This window comes from Panthera pardus, unplaced genomic scaffold (genome assembly GCF_024362965.1).
Source record: "Panthera pardus isolate Hobbes unplaced genomic scaffold, ASM2436296v1 HiC_scaffold_16, whole genome shotgun sequence".
Lineage (NCBI taxonomy): Eukaryota > Metazoa > Chordata > Mammalia > Carnivora > Felidae > Panthera > Panthera pardus.
In genome coordinates this window covers 155,788,970-155,801,501 of record NW_026526721.1, presented here as the reverse complement: position 1 = coordinate 155,801,501, position 12,532 = coordinate 155,788,970, and the positions used below count along the sequence as shown (strand labels likewise).

Genomic DNA, 12,532 nt, shown 5'->3' with positions numbered 1-12,532 from the left:
TCAAAATGTATTTCTTAAGTAAGAAGACATCAAAGTCAAAATTACTTCTTGGGGCACCTGGGTGGCTCAGTCATTTAAGTGTCTAATTCTTGATTTCGGCTCAGGTCACGATCGCACGGTTCGTGAGTTCGAGCCCCACGTTGGGCTCTCTGCTGTCACCACAGAACCTGCTTCAAATCCTCTGTCTCCGTCTGCCCCTTCCCTGCTCTCTCTTTGTCTCTCTCTCTCTCAAAAGTAAATAAACATTAAAGAAACATTTTTTTTTTTTTTAATTAGCTTATGACCCATGGGCTGTAGCACGGATATGGTGTTAGCAGGCCAACATTAATTCTTACTGCACAGCTCCATTGTAGCTCTTGGGTACCGGTGCATTGTCATGATCCATAATATTTTGAAAGGAATCTTTTTTCCTTCAATAGTTCTCAGCAGTGGCTTCAAATATTCAGGAAACCGTGTAAACAGATGGGCTGTCCTTCCGGCGTTGCTGTTTCGCTTACAGAGCACAAGGAGAGTGGATTTAACACAGCGCTTAAGGGTCTCAGGATATTCACAATGATGCGAGCACTGGCCTCGACTCAAAGTCACCAGCTACATTAGCCCGAACAAGAGAGTCACCCTGTCCTCCGAAGCCAGGCACCGATTTCTCCTCTGCAGCCGTCAAAGTCCTAGGAGGCGTCTCCTTCCTGATGCAAGGCTGCTCCGTCTATACTGGAAATCCGCTGTTTAGGCAGCTACCTTCGGGGGTCGCCCCAGCTGGGTCCTCTGAGGAACGCTTTGGGACTCCCGTGCTGCCTGTGCTACCTTGCTACCTGTAGGTGACGGAGACGGCTCCCTTCCTTCAACTTCACGAGCCAACTTCCGTGGCTTCCTCACCAATCTCGGGCTTCACGGAATTGAAGAGAGTTAGGGCCCCGCTCCGGATGAGGCTTTGGCTTAAGGGAGCGTTGTGGCTGCTCTGGTCTCCTGTCCAGACCACCGAAACTAGGTCCAGATCGGCCATGAAGCCGTTCTGCTTTCTTACCATTCATGCTCCGTTTCCTTCGAGCACCTTTCCTTTGCAGTCCCAAGTTGGCCGCGTGCCACAAGAGGCCTAGCTTCTGGCCTGTCTTGGCTTTTGACTTGCCTTCCTGAGCTTAATCACCGCTAGCTTTGGATTCAGTGTCAGACCCACGCAACGCCTTCTTTCACTTGAACACGTAGAAGCCGTTGTGGAGCTATTAATTGGCCTCATTTCAACACGGCTGTGTGTCCAGGAACAGGGAGGTCTGGGGGGAAGGAGAGAGACGGGGAGCAGCTGCTCAGTGGAGCAGTCAGAACACACACATGTATCGATTGGTATCTCGTTTGGACACAATTTGCGGTACCCCAAAAGAATTACAAAGTAACGTGAGAGATCACAGTGAAAGAGTTTGAAATGTTGCAAGGATTATCAGATGTGACACAGAGACGCAAAATGAGTAAATGCTGTTTGAAAAAGTGTGCCGGGGGCATCTGGGTAGCTCAGTCAGTTGAATGGCCAACTCTTGATTTCAGCTAAGGTCATCATCTCATGGTTGTGAGATCGAGCCCCACATCAGGCTTCACACTGAGGCTGGAGCCTGCTTAAGATTCTCTCTTAAACATTAATTTTTTTTTTCTTTTTTTCTTTTTTTCTTTTTTTCTTTTTTTCAAAAAAAGGCGGGGTGCCCCTGGGTGGCTCAGTCGGTTAAGCGTCCAACTTTGGCTCAGGTCATGATCTCACGGTTTGTGAGTTCGAGGCCCATGTTGGGCTCTGTGCTGACAGCTCAGAGCCTGGAGCCTGCTTTGGATTCTTGGTCTCCCTCTCTCTCTGCTGCTTCCCTGCTTGCTCACTCTCTCTGTCAAAAATAAATAAACATTAAATAAAATTAAAAAAAGATTCTCTCTCACCTCTGCCCCTCTCCCCTGTTCATGCTGTCTCTCTCTCCCCTCCACCCCGCTCTCTAAAATCAAAAAAGAAAACATGTGCCGACAGACTTGTTCAACACAGAGGTTTGCCACAGAACTCCACAATCTATAAAGAGCTTATCAAACTCAACACCCAAAAAACATACAATCCAATTTAAAATGGGTAGAAGACCTGAACAGACATTTCTCCAAAGAAGACATACAGATGGTCAACAGACGTATGAAAAGATGCTCAAAATCACTCATCGTCCCGGGAATGCAAATCAAGACTGCGATGAGTTACCACTTCACATCTGCCAGAATGGCTAAAATCAGAAACACAGGAAACAAGTGTTGGTGAGGATGTAGAGAAAGGGAACCTTCTTGTGTGGTTGGTGGGAATGCAGATTGGTGCAGCCACTGTGGAAAACAGTATAGACGTTCCTCAAGCTAAAAATGGGCCTACCGTACGATCCAGTAGTCATACGACTGGATATTTACCCAAGAAATACATGAACACAGATTCGAAGGGATACATATCCCCCTATGTTTATAGCAGTATTGTTTGTAATAGCCAAATTATGGTAGCCGCCTAAGTATCCATGTATAGACGAATAGATAAAGAAGATGTGGTATACATACATAGTGGAATATTAGCTATAAAAAAGAATGAAATCTCGCCATTTGCAATGACATGGATGGAGCTAGAGAGTATAATCCTTTGCAAAGTAAGTCAGAGAAAGACAAATACTATATGATTTCACTCATGTGGAATTTAAGAAACAAAACAAGTGGGGCCCCTGGATGGCTTGGTGGGTTAAGCATCCAAGTCTTGGTTTCGGCTCAGGTCATGATCTCACAGTTTGTGAGTTTGAACCCTGCATCACACTGTCAGTGTGGAGCCTGCTTGGTATTCTCTCTGTCTCCCTCTTTCTCTGCCCCTCCCCTGCATGCGTGCACATGTTCTCTCTCTCCCTCTCTCCCCCACTCCTCTCTCTCTCTCTCTCTCTCTCTCTCTCTCAAAATAAATAAACTTAAAAAAAAATCAGCAGCAGTAAAGGGAAAAAAAGAAGAGAGAAACCCAGAAACAAATTTAACTATAGAGAACAAACTGAAGGTTACCAGAGGGGAGATTGGTGGGGAGATTACATAGGTAATGGACCGCACTTCTGATGAAGACGGGATGAGGTGTGTAATTGTTGAATTGCTGTATTATACACCTGAAACTGATAACCCTGTTATGCTAACTAACGGTAAAAACTTTTAAAAAAGGAGGGGAGTCACCTGGCTGGCTCAGTCAGTGGAGTGTAGGACTCTTGATCTCAGGGTTGTGAGTTTAAGTCCCACGTTGGGTGTAGAGATTACTTAAAAATCAAATCTTTAAGAAAATAAAAAGACAGAAATGGAATACAGTACTCTAATAAAGACCTGGTTTATGCTGTGAAAGAAGTAAGTTAATTAATTAAAATCTAGGGCCATCATGGTGTCTCAGTTAAGCTTCGACTCTTGATCTCGGCTCAGGTCAGTTCATGAGATCGGCCCCATGTCAGGCTCTGCACTGACGGCATGGAACCTGCTTGGGATTCTCTTTTTCCCTCTCTCTGTCTGCCTTTCCCCCACCCCTCAAAATAAACATTTTAAAAAATGTATCTAGTAAAAAAAAAATGTGATACTATAATATAAACTAATGAAAACGGGCTTTATCAAAATATACTCACAGACTATTGCATTTCAAATCATGCAACTTAAACCCATATTACTTAATGCAGAAATAGAGAAATAGTTGATAGAACATAGAGGATCCAAGACACTTAGGTTTATTTAGGAGGTTAACTCACAATAAGGGTGTCACTTTGAGTCACGAGGAAAGGATACACTGACCGGGAAGTGGTTTTGGAACAGCTGGGTTCTCTGTCTCTGGGAGGAAAGAAAGCAGAGTCTCATACACCAGAATAAACCCTAGATGGAATAAAGTGTACCTTAATTCATTGGCTCAAATAAACTTGAGGTAGTTTTAATATTTTCCAAAAAAGATCATAAAGTTTTGTTTCAAAATACACGGTTTCATTTAAGCACTGTGTTAGAGTGCGTACCCGCACAATGTGTGTTTTGTCGTTCTCAGAAAACTGGGCTTATGTCACAGCTGTGGTTTTATTAGCTCTTTCCTTCGGCAGTGTCTAACAGCCCTCTGCCAATCTCTCCGTGTGTTCAGCTCTGTCACCTTCCAAGGCTGTGTTCTGCGGTCTGCCGTCGCACCAGTGGAGCAGAATGTAACCATTCCACTGGTGTTGCGTGTTCAGATGTCGTAAACTTAGGACACTTAAGTTTTCTAAGACTGGGATCTGAACACGTCCAGAATCAGATGCACACGTTTCCCTCTGAGTCATGATTGTGAGCTATGTGGGTTTCTTTCTCCTCTCGTTAAGTTTCTTTGAAATCTGAATTTCAAAGTTTGGCTTTCAGTAACTCAGTTATTTTTTTTTTTTATTTTTTTCTAATGTTTTCATTTATATTTTGGGACAGAGAGAGACAGAGCATGAGCAGGGGAGGGGCAGAGAGAGAGGGAGACACAGAATGGGAAGCAGGGTCCAGGCTCTGAGCTGTCAGCACAGAGCCCGACGCGGGGCTCGAACTCACAGACTGCGAGATCGTGACCGGAGCCGAAGTCGGACGCCCAACCGACTGAGCCACCCAGGCGCCCTTCAGTTGGTTATTTTAAAAGAAGAAAGTAAATTTATAAGTTTTCTTAACCGATCTGAGTAAGCTTTGTTTTGTTCCCGTTTCCACCCAAACGTTAGACTGGTTTTTCACTTATGTAATGAAAAGTAAGTATTCAGTTGCTCTGGATGAGCTTTGTATAGCTTAGGGATATGCAGGTTTCCCCTGCTACCCGAAAGTAGACTGTTGTGTGAACCCTTTCACACACCAAAACGTGTAGAGCAAAGAAGCAGTGCCATTAGTTTCCATGGAAAAACCTTTGAGAGTTCCCTCTTCGTCTTTTCTGACACCTTAGGGTGCAGCTTGCTAACAGACACGCAGCACAAATCAAGATAAAGCACACATACACAACCCAGTTCAACAAAGCGATGCTGGCTCAATGCTGCGATGCTGAGTGTAGTTCTTGGGGAAGGAGCTTGGTGACGCCCTTCTCACTGCTTGGAGGACAGGCTCAGTGCAAAGCAAATGCTGAGTGTAGTTTGGCTTTTTGCCTTTATTGATAAAAGTGAGGATCTTTGTTTTTCTTTTGGTTAGGGAAAGCAGGTACTGTGGTAGGTCTTTCATAAAAGTCAAGTGGTACGACGGGAATTTTTGAAGGGTATGGGATACCCATACTTAGGTATTTCCATCCATCTTTTTGTAGTTATTTATTAGGAAAACTGAAGTGGTATATTTTGGTAGAATAACCCTGGGAAGGAAACTGTCTTGGGGCACCTGGGTGGCTCAGTCGGTTTAGCATTTGACTCTTGGTTTCAACTCGGGTCATGATCTTGTAGTTTGTGAGATCAAGCCCCATATCAGGTCTGTGCTGACGATGCAGAGCCTGCTTGACCTTCTCTCTCTGCCTGGCCCTGCCTCTCCCTCCCTCCCTCCCTCCCTCCCTCCCTCCCTCTCTATCTCAAAATACTTTTTTGTTTTTTAACTTAAAAAAAATAACCCCGGAGACTGGTTAACTGCTGCCATTGAGTGCTATATTATATTTTTGACAATTTTTGTCTTCCCTTCTTACCCTCAAAAAAAAATAAATGATGTGGCACCTGGGTGGCTCAGTCGGTTAAGTATCCAACTCTTGGTAATGGCTCGGGTCGTCATCTCTCAGTCGTGGGATCGAGCCCCATGTCAGGCTCTGTGCTGACAGCGTAGAGCCTGCTTGGGCTTCTTCTGTCTCTCCTTTTCTCTCTGCGCCTCCACCGCTCGTGCGTGCTCGCTTTCTGTCTCTCGCAAATAAATATTTTTTTATTCTCCCAGCAACAAAATCTGAAAGTATGTAAAGGCAACTTATGTTTCTGTGGGAAAGATGGCCTTGTGCTATTGAACAGAAATGTTGACTGAAGAAAATTGTCTCCTTTGAGTTACCAAAGTACACTCATCTACTTCTTAAATGTCTTCATTTTACAGGCAGCACAGTCCGTGCTGATTTCCCTATTTGAACTCAATACTCCAGAGTTTACAATGTTATTAGGAGCTTTACCAAAAACTTTTCAGGATGGTGCTACCAAGCTTCTTCATAATCACCTTCGAAACACTGGCAATGGAACCCAGGTACCTTTCAGTTCTTCTCTCGGCTATCCTGTGGTATGATGGGTGGTTGGTTTCACAGTAGTTGCTTGCTTTTACACGAAGTAAACTTTTGATCCTAGTGTATAATTTTTGCATCTGTACTGGGCAGCATTCCCTAAGCAGAATTAAATCCCGTCCTGGAAAGAGTACGGTCCTTAGGCTTCGCATGTTTGTATCAACTAGGTTGGTGATGAACATGGCCAGGACACAAACAGGAAAGTAAAACGCGAGCACAACTCTGATGACGGCAGCGGCTCTGCAGGCCGTTGGAATTGGGACATGCTCTTTAGAGAAATGGGTCCTTGTTGGAGGGCTAGAAGGGGTGACTTGACTGACAAATAACATCTGAAGAAGCTGGGGCTTTGGAAGGGATGTTCCAAAACCTGTTCACAGGTTTGTGGGCCCATACTTGCTTGAAGGTGCAAACTTTGGTTTTGGGAAAGTAAGTTCTGAATAAAGGAAACATTACAGTATTTTATAGACCTTAAATGGCAAGCATCGTTTACATAATATGCCTAAAGAACTGAACTTAGGTTTTTTAAAAGGACAGACCTTGTACTGTGGATGAAAGAGAAATTAGATGCATTTATAGCAGGCTTAAGGTAAAGTCTGAGGGTTAAAAATAATCAGAATGATGTCTTGGGACTAAAGCTAGTTATCTTTTTAGAAGGAGAAGGAATCGTTTAATTGTATCTTAACAGGCAGGCAAATTAATAATATGAGTGAATTTTACTTCTTTTTACTTCTGTTTATTTTGAGAGAGCATGAGCAGAGAAGGGCATAGAGAGAAGGAGAGAATCCCAAGCAGGCTCTTAGCCTCAATCTCACAAGCCATGAGATCATGACCTGAGCCAAAATCAAGAGTCAGACACGTAACCGACTGAGCCACCCAGGCACCCCAGAATGGGGAGCTAATTTAAAATTGTTAGTTTGGGGGGCACCTGGGTGGCTCAGTAGGTTAAGCGTCTCTCTCTCTCTCTTTTTTTTTTTTAACGTTTATTTATTTTTAAGAGACGGAGAGTGCGAGCAGGGGAGGAGCAGAGAGAAAGAGAGACACGGAATCCGAAGCAGGCTCCAGGCTCCGAGCTGTCAGCACAGAGCCAGACACAATGCTTGAACTCACAGACCGTGAGATCATGACCTGAGGCAAACAAAGTCTGACGCTTAACCGACTGAGCCACCCAGGTGCCCCAGGCATCTGACTCTTGATTTTGGCTCAGGTCGTGGTCTCATGGTTCATGGGATTAAACCCCACATTGACTCTGTGCTGACAGTACAGAACCTGCTTGGGATTCTCTCTCTCTCTCTCTCTCTCTCTCTCTCTCTCTCTCTCTCTCTCTGTCCCTCCCCTGCTCACATGCGCGCTCACTCTCTCTCTCAAAATAAGTAAACTGTTGTTTAAAAACAAAACTGTTTTTAAAAAACAAATTGTTAGTTTGGGGTCCAATGACTCTTTGAGGAGGAAGATGTTGATGATATTTGAGGGCAGGAAGTGGGTAAGGAAAACAAGAGAAGACTAAAGAGTTAGATTTCCAAATAGGGGGAAAGTTTTTCCCTACAGAAAGCAGAGATAAGGACATGAATATTTAAAATACTGACCTACAAATACAGCTCTTTCATACTGTTCAACTTCTTGATTGCATGGCTTCCTTAAGAGCCTTTTAGTTGAACTTACCTGTCATGTGTTAATATTTACTTGACTCCCCCCATCAGGGTCCCATGGGGAGTCCTTTGACAAGGCCAACAGCACGTTCACCAGCCAACTGGTCCAGTCCTCTTACTTCTCCTACCAACACATCACAGAATACTTTATCTCCAAGGTAACAAAAGAGTTCTTTTCCATCATGGCTTGTGTTTGCAGAGTCCCACTCTTAGACAACGGACATTGATATAATTCCAGTTGATTTCCACTTGGCTTCAAAGGTCTTGACATGTAGAAATGTAGCAGATTCAAAAAATTTTTAAGTTTATTCCCAAACTAAGCCTTAAGTGAAAATAACGCATAGGATATCAAATTTTTTGGTAAGTGCAAAGGACACTTACTTTTGTAAATTACTGCTTGATGCTTTAAATGGCATAGTTATGTTTCTCAGATGTGCTTATAGACCAAAGCATAAAAATAGTGAAGAATGGGGAAAGGCTAAATATGAAATAGCATTATGACTGTGTCTTCGGAAAAAAATGTGACTATGAGATTGGGCCTTAATACAAAATATAAGCTGTGTAAACTTTTCACACACTTGTGAAGTTCAAGCATAGGCTGTATTTCAGATGAAGTTCTTGACTCATTAACGGACTAACATTTGTTTCCCTTTTCTAGCTTTTAAAAACATTTGCATAGCAGTCCATTTTTATTAGTGTAGTTATCAATTTTATTATTAGCCATGTATCATAGCATGCTTCATCATATTCATTACATTTATAGAATGCTTCAGCGTCTGAGGAAGAAAAATACATTGCAGACTTAACATCTAGCCTAGTTATTCCTTGTCACACACATGTGACGATCTGATGGCTGAATTCCAGCTTCAGTTGAGTTTTAGAATCTAATTATAGAATTGTACTATAAACATATGTTCAGTAGCGAAACTTCTCTGCCTTCCTGTAAATTTGTGTATAATACCTTTGTCTTGTCTTCAAGTTGTGCCATTATTGTAAACAAATCATAGGAGTTAGCAAACTTTCTGTAAAGGGCCGCATGGCACATATTTTAGGCCTTGTTACCTGTACCCGGTTCTGCTGGTGCAGCGTAAAGGCGGCTGTAGAGGAGGCCGGAGTAAGTAAGTGTTGTGGGTACCGATACCCGATTACCCGATACAATTTTATTTGCGGACGCTGAAAGAAGACTTTTATGTAACTTTCACGTGTCATGAATCGTTACTTTGACTTTTCTCCCAAGTGTCTAAAGAAGTAAACATTTTTAGATTTCACGGGTCATGGTTTGCTGACCTCTGGTTAATCAGAACATTTTGGAAGGTGAAAGACAAACCAGTTGTTAAGGGCTATGCATTCACAGTCCTCGTAAGCTGCCCTTAGTGGATGGACCAGGGGACATGTGCCTTCACCGTTGACAGTTGTCAGGTTTGATTTGGTTTTGCTAATTGTGCTTCGGGGAGTGTACATTCTCATCCTGTTGTTAGAAATACCCTACCTAATCTCAAATGTGTTATGTGTTTTAAAACGACCCCCAAATAACAACTAGTCATCTTTTTCATAGTGCATTTGATTATGACACAGAAAATATGAACTCTGAAGATATTTATAGCTCTCTTAGAGGTGTCACTGAAGCAATTCAGAATTTCAGCTTCCGTAGTCAAGAAGATATGAATGAGCCGTTGAAAAGAGATTCTAAAAAAGATGATGGTGATTCTGTGAGTATTTGAACATTCTTACGGTGCAGATTTGTTCATTAAGACTTTTGCTGGGTTTTGTTTTGTTTTTTTAACTTTCTGTCGTCTTCAGATGTCAGTTTTTAGGGCTTGCTCTGTAAGCGTTCAATGAGTATCTGCCACACGTCGGGCACCGTGCTGGGTCTTAGATTTTACAAGGCAAAATCGCCGCCCTCAAGTTCCTTATGAATTTTCTGATAGAGACGAGTACTATTGAGTTTTAGGTTAGAACATAAATGAATCTGGTTCTTTTAACGTTCGTTTATTTTGAGAGAGAGAGAACATGAACACACACAAGCAGACTAGCAGAGAGAGAAAGAGAATCCCCAGCAGGCTCCGCACTGTCCATGCAGAGCCCCTCGTGTGGACAGATCTCACCAGTCATGAGATCCCGGTCTGAGCCGAAATCGGGACTTGGACGCTTAACCAGCTGAGCCACCCAGGCTCCCCAAAGTGAATCTATTTGAGATTAATCAGTCAGGGAAGGCCTCTCTCACTAGGTGATTTTTCCACCGAGACCTAAATGGAGCCGTACAAGGTCTGGGAGAGGAGAATCCCATAGAAGAAGTGGCAAGTCTAAAGACATTTAGATGAGAGCAAGTTGTGCCTAGTCGGGAACCAGGATGAGAGGCAGTGTTGTTGGATCGTTGAGAGAGGGTTGGGGGTGGAACGTGGGCCAGATCACATGGGTCTCGTAAGACCTAATGTGTTTCGATTTTTCTTTCCCCCTTAGTGCAGTGGTGGAGACTTGTGTCACCGGTTTGTGTGGCTCCAGTGAAGGATGTTAGGACCCATTTTTCTGACATTGGTGAATACTGCTCAGTTTGTTCATACAAAGAGTAGTTGTTTGGGGCGAGGGAAGGAAAAAAAAAGAGTAGTTGTCTTTTACCCTGCTGCTGCTGCTGCTTAGACTTTTCTCAGAACAAGCCATCCCGTCATTTCCTATGGAATCTGTGGTTTCTCAGCGTTGGCAGAATTGGGGAGCGTGGCAGTTCGTCAGCACATCTCGAAAGGGCTCCCTCCTCTGCCTTCCCGCTGTTGTTTTTCTCCCCGTGCCTATCGGGCCAGAGCCGGCTCACCACTCATATTTGAGGTTCCCCACCCCAAAAGCAGTAACGGTTTGGTAAGAATCACTGCTGACACTTTTTTTCCTCAGAGATCGCAGGCTGCGGGGTGGGGAGCTCAAACAGGATTCTGGCCGAAGTAACTTCAAATCCCGCTTCCTGGCAGATACCCAGTAGTCAGATGACGTTATCACGTCTAAAGCTCAGTGTTTCCGTTAGGAAGATGAGGCGACGACATGGTACTCTGAAAGGTGTGGTCCGTGTCAGAAGTGATACGAGTCTGTGCAGCCCAGCTTCCCTCTGGAGCTCACATGCCTCCGGCCCGCTTCCTGCCGCACCGGCAGTCTCGCCACGAGGCTGCTCCTCTGTGTCGCGGTTGGTAGCAGTAGTCACTTAGCCAAAAGCCTGGGACCGGAGAGTTGTCCTCACAGCCCTCTTTCTCTCATCCTCCACGCTCGCTCTGTCGTCCCGTTTTCAAAATAGATCCAAACTCCGTCCACTTCCGTCACTGCCCTTCCGGCTCCAGCCGGCCTTACCACCAGTCCTCTCTCCCCTGGGCTGTGAAAATCGGCACCTCACCGGCCTCCTTGATTTTGCCGGTGACCCCCTGTCGTGTCTTGGCACACCTCCGCTTGTAACCCTGTGGGACGTCCCGGAATAAAAGCCAACGTCTACACAACAGGCTTTTTTTCCCTGTCACTTCTCTGGCCTCGTCTCCTACCGCTTTCCTCTGCTCCAGCCACACTGGCTTCCTTGCTGTTCCTTGAACTTCCCGGGCGCGCTCTTGCCTCGGGGCCTTTGTCTGGGCCGTTCCCGCTGTCTTAAACCTGCTTCCTGGCTGATTTCCTCCAAGTCCCGGTTCGCACGGCTTACTCCGACCACCCTAGCTGGCCTGCACTTGCCTCCCTCCCGCCGCAGCACTCGCGGTCCCTTTAACACGGCACCGCCTCCCGCACGCGAATCATCTTCCAGCATTCTGTCTACTCATTCACTGCGTTTTGTACTGTCTGTCCCCCAACTAGAATGTAGACTGCGTGAAGGTGGCCAGCATGCTCTTTTGTTCGTTAATATACCCCCACTGCCAAGAATGAAGCCTGGCACACAGTAGGTGCACGGCGCATGTTTGAAGAATATTAGTAAAGCACCTGAGTAATGGCTTAGCACATAGTTGCTGAGTAGACGGTGGTGATGGTGATCTGGTGGTAGTAATGAGTTTCATGCTAGCATTAGAATCAGCGTTAGTATTGATGTTTTATGATAAAAGTATGTTAATGCGCTCCAACTCCATCAGCCATCCTTTCAAAAGTTACAAGCCTTGAGGCCTTTGGTAAAAGTGTTTTATCATTTTTTAATGTTTTACTATTCATTTTTGAGAGACAGAACAAGCAGGGGAGGGGCAGAGAGAGAGAGGGAGACACAGAATCCGAAGCAGGCTCCAGGCTCCGAGCGGTCAGCACAGAGCCCGACACGGGGCTCGAAGCCATGAACCGTGAGATCATGACCTGAGCAGAAGTGGGACACTTAACTGACTGAGCCACCCAGACAACCCCCTCCCTTTTTTTTCTTTTTTGAGAGAGAGACACAGGGAGAGGGTGCACGTGCGAGAGGGAGAGAGCAGGGAAGGGGGAGGGAGAGAGAGAATCCTAAGCAGACTGCATGCCCAGCATGGAGCCTGACGGAGGGCTGAGTCTCAGGAGCTGTGAGATCGTGACCTGAGCCGAAATGAAGAGTCGGTCACTTAACGAACTGAGCCACCCCGGCAACCCCAAAATTTGATTCTTTTATACTTTGTTGACATCCTGTCCTTGTGTGATTTACTACCTTAACAATGGAATCTGGCAGCTTTTAGTTCCGTGTTGGTAGTGAAAGTCCTTTTATGTCTTTAACTGGCATAGA

General features: G+C 44.8%; 1 protein-coding gene across 50 annotated transcripts in view; it reads left to right on the top strand.

Moving 5' to 3' along the window:
• Window positions 1–12,532, top strand: part of CLASP2 (cytoplasmic linker associated protein 2) — a 180,613-nt gene that overhangs the window by 150,110 nt on the left and 17,971 nt on the right. For all 50 annotated transcript variants that reach the window (XM_053904085.1, XM_053904088.1, XM_053904086.1 and 47 more), the window contains 3 exons: window positions 6,022–6,165; window positions 7,897–8,003; window positions 9,401–9,554. In XM_053904085.1, the coding sequence (XP_053760060.1) occupies window positions 6,022–6,165; window positions 7,897–8,003; window positions 9,401–9,554 (405 nt within the window). The remainder of the gene's footprint in view (window positions 1–6,021; window positions 6,166–7,896; window positions 8,004–9,400; window positions 9,555–12,532) is intronic.